This window comes from Salvelinus sp. IW2-2015, linkage group LG2 (assembly GCF_002910315.2).
Source record: "Salvelinus sp. IW2-2015 linkage group LG2, ASM291031v2, whole genome shotgun sequence".
NCBI lineage: Eukaryota > Metazoa > Chordata > Actinopteri > Salmoniformes > Salmonidae > Salvelinus > Salvelinus sp. IW2-2015.
Window position 1 is genome coordinate 19481280 of NC_036839.1, and position 3707 is coordinate 19484986.

At 34.4% G+C, this 3707-nt stretch overlaps 1 protein-coding gene across 3 annotated transcripts in view; it reads left to right on the top strand.

Annotated features, from left to right (window-relative positions):
- LOC111976349 (methyl-CpG-binding domain protein 5) overlaps positions 1 to 3178 on the top strand; it is a 52337-nt gene extending 49159 nt beyond the window's left edge. For 2 of the 3 annotated variants that reach the window (XM_024005132.1, XM_024005141.1), the window contains exons 9-10: positions 71 to 146; positions 304 to 3178. In XM_024005132.1, the coding sequence (XP_023860900.1) occupies positions 71 to 146; positions 304 to 366 (139 nt within the window). In that variant the 3' untranslated portion in view covers positions 367 to 3178. The remainder of the gene's footprint in view (positions 1 to 70; positions 147 to 303) is intronic. The other variant, XM_024005148.1, reaches the window with a different exon arrangement.
- Positions 3179 to 3707: the final 529 nt, after the last annotated feature.

A 3707-nucleotide genomic window follows, 5' to 3' on the forward strand; every position in this document is an offset into this window, starting at 1 on the left:
TCCCTGCACATTGTTTTTATCAGATTAAGGATGAGGATAAAGTAATACAAATATGTTCTCTTTCTTACAGTGGTCGAAAATGGAATAACCACCTAGAGGCTGCTATACAGGAGGCTATGTGTGAGCTGGATAAGATGACAGGCAATGTGAGTATTCCGATTTGGTTATTGTGTGTACTGTACACACCTCTTTAGAGATTACCTTTGGGTGCCCAAATGTGTGTGAGCCTCTCATTATGTCTACAGTCTATCTAAAGATGGTGTTCCACCCAACCCCCCCCCCCCCATTTCTTTGGTGCACCAGATATCACAGAGAGACAGACAAGTCAAGACCACTAAACCCAAGAGGAGGAAGATCTCCAGATGACAGTAAATGTGTGGACCCTTTGGTGTCCTGCTGGGTAGCGGTCCATCTAGCCAATGGGTCTTGTGTAGCCGATGTGGAATCGCTAGCCAGTGTGTGCAATAGTAGTGACCATTGTCTTCTCTTTTGCATCAGCTTGGTACTTAGTCCAACTGGATTAGTGCTACAATCAGTCAACCCTCCCACCTTGACCACCACCAAGACACTGACAGTGAAGAAAATACAAGAAAGGATGGAGGAACCTAGCTGCAAAATAATAGCTGTGATATATCCACAGCTAGCTTGTCCTTATGGAAAATGAGATTCTACATATAAGGAAATAGTTGGTCCAAATATTTCTGATGCATTTTAGATTATGCACATAGACAAAGGAAAACAGTACAACATTATTTTCAGTGGTTAATTGTATATAGTGTTCAGTTTTATCATTGATGAGTTGACTTAATGCTAATTTCTTATGTACATATCAATACAAAACTATATCTGGTTCTCCAATGTTTTTATTTTTCACAAAACGGTGAGGCCAGAAATTTCATTTTTCAAAAGAAAAGCAGCATAAAGGAATTTCTTCTACAGATCTATTGAAACATGCTGTTAAGCATTGAACAGCTGAAGGATTATAATGTTGAACTTCAACAGACACTATATTGTCATTTGCATGCAGCCAGTAAGGATGATCTTGTCCTGCTGGGAAGGCATACAATGTGAGTCCCAAGAAAAGGAAATTGGAAGACTTGAAGATAGACCCACAGTATATCCTTTATCTGAACATAGGACATGCAAATACTTTCTCTTTGTCTTACGTTTCCCTTTTCTTTGTTCTTGTTTTATCCATGTTATCCAAGAAAAGAAAAAGCCATCAAGGGAAGGAGTCTGAAATATGCCTCTAAGTTACATTATTTGTACTCCCAAAGTAAAATGTATTTTCTCTGAATATTTTTGATAAACAGATTTCCTGTGTTATATCTGCAAAATGACTTTGACAGTATGTGTTTGTTCATTTAAAAAAAAAAAAAAGAGTTATTGTAAAGTATAGACTAATTTCTGTGGTATACAGTACATGCATTCTGAAATGAAGTACTGTATTCAATAGCAACAGTTGTAATATACGGTTCTGCCACTAGTGTTTAATCTACAATTATGTTCATATTTAAATGGTGCAAAAAGTATTAAGCTGTTTATTTTCTCTATCAAATCATGTAATTGAGCATTTCTCTGTGTTTTACCCTTGAATGTGTCATTTCAAGGGTCAAAATGCCTTAATAGTAAGGACTGCACATTTACAGGCCAGAAGAGATCGGTAGTATACTCATTGGTTTCCTTTGCTCTGCAAAACCATTTTAAACGACCCAAGAAAGTATGAGTGAACTTTGATCCGAGCCTTATATCCAATGCTACAACCCCCAGCTGCCAAAGCTATGCCGTATCACAAGTTAGGACTTTAAGTTTCTATTATTTATCTTTGTAATATTCTATTGAATTAGTGGCCTTCATTTTGTTAATTCTCATTGTTTTTTGCTTTTATACTTTATAATTTATTTATGAATCACATATTTATTTGTAGATATACATTGGTTACTTAGCAATAATACTAATGAGAGTTGTACGCTCTGAAAAGCCTTAGAGTATTATATATTTTTCTCTTAAAACAAATGAACAGCCTATATATGGATAAATATTCCATCAGTGGTTTATAAGTATACATTTATATATTTGTGTTTATTTATGAAGTGTACAATTTTGAACACTCAGTATGTCAGTATGTGCATATAGTGTTCTTTTTTTCTTACTTGTGTCAACACTGAGTATATACCCACGGCCTGAAGAAATTGTAAAATTTTCATTTTAAAAGAGTGAACTTCATTTTCTGTACTTAATACCCTGACTCAGGAGGGGCACCTTCTGATTTGATCAGTCGTCTTCTGATTTGATCAGTCGTCTTCTGATTTGATCAGTCGTCTTCTGATTTGATCAGTCTTGTGAAAATCTGAAATTGTAAAACTGACAAATGTACATGTTTGTCTAATTTTTATTATTTAACATACAATATCAAGTCATCTGTGTTCAATCCTAACAGAACAATCCGGCATCCTAAAATGTAATACTCGTTTTAACACTTGGTAACCTAGCTATGTCATCAACATTATATGCATTTTGTTTATAATTATATTGCACTCTTAATCCTAAAATTGGGGGTATATGAAGAGAGCCCACCCAGTAGTCCATGGACAAAGTAAATGTTTATTTATGTCTTCCATTTCAAACTTGTTGTCCATTGTAGTGATCTTGAGTGATTGTGTTTAATGGAATAAATGTTTTGCCCTCCTTATTGAAACAAAATATATTCTAATATTGTTTTTGAATGAGTTATTTATTGAATGTGGTTTAAAATGTCATTTTTATGCTCTTTATTTCAAAACATATGGTAAAAGCTGAGTGGCCCACGTTGTTTTTGATGGTTTTACAGTGGGAAAAGATTTTACATTTTTGTAAAGTATTTTAATTTTAAATGTGATATGCATTGTTAGTCAATTAGTAATGTAACAGTTACATAATTTAGCACCAACATCAAAGTATCTTTTGTACTTATAGTTTTCAGTACATCTTTCTGAATACATAACAGCTGTAGCAATTTCCTTTCCTGCTTCTCTAGCAGAAATGTTTTACATTTAGAAAAGTGTGCCTGAAATTACACGCAGTAAAAGGTGGTTATTATGCTTTGTTCAAAATCTTTTAATGGTGTTTGTTCGAAAGGGATTTACAAATTTGACAAAGTATTGCATTCATTTTGCAATAAAAAAAAGTATTCTATCAACTGTGGCTTACGTTGTTATATTGTACATGTATGTTATAGTCTCTTCCAGTCATTGCATCAGAATGTCCCCTTCAAGCTACTAACTTCAACCCACCTACCCTAATTCACCACATTTCCAAATACATCTGTATTTTATATTGCCAGTTTAAGTGTGAAAGACACAATAATATTAGATTTTGTATCAAAAGGATATGTTCTACACACTTAAGTGATCTGTCTATTCTTCGAGAACTACCCTCTGTAACTTTTGAAATGATTGGCAACATTTTTATTGAGCTTAAACCAGATCATATTGGGCTCAAATATTGCAAATGACATGGGAACCTGGAATTGGCCTACTTGAAGTGTACTAGTGTTTGGTGTAGGTGAACAATCTCCACAATTATGTTCTACGTGTTTTTCAATACAACTAAAAGTCATACTTTACTAGGCAAATATATAAGTGTGGAGTTTTATGACTTTTTCATGCATGTTGTATGAGATGCGCGCGCAACACCAGGGCCCATGTTTTTCAGATGTCTCGCGCTGG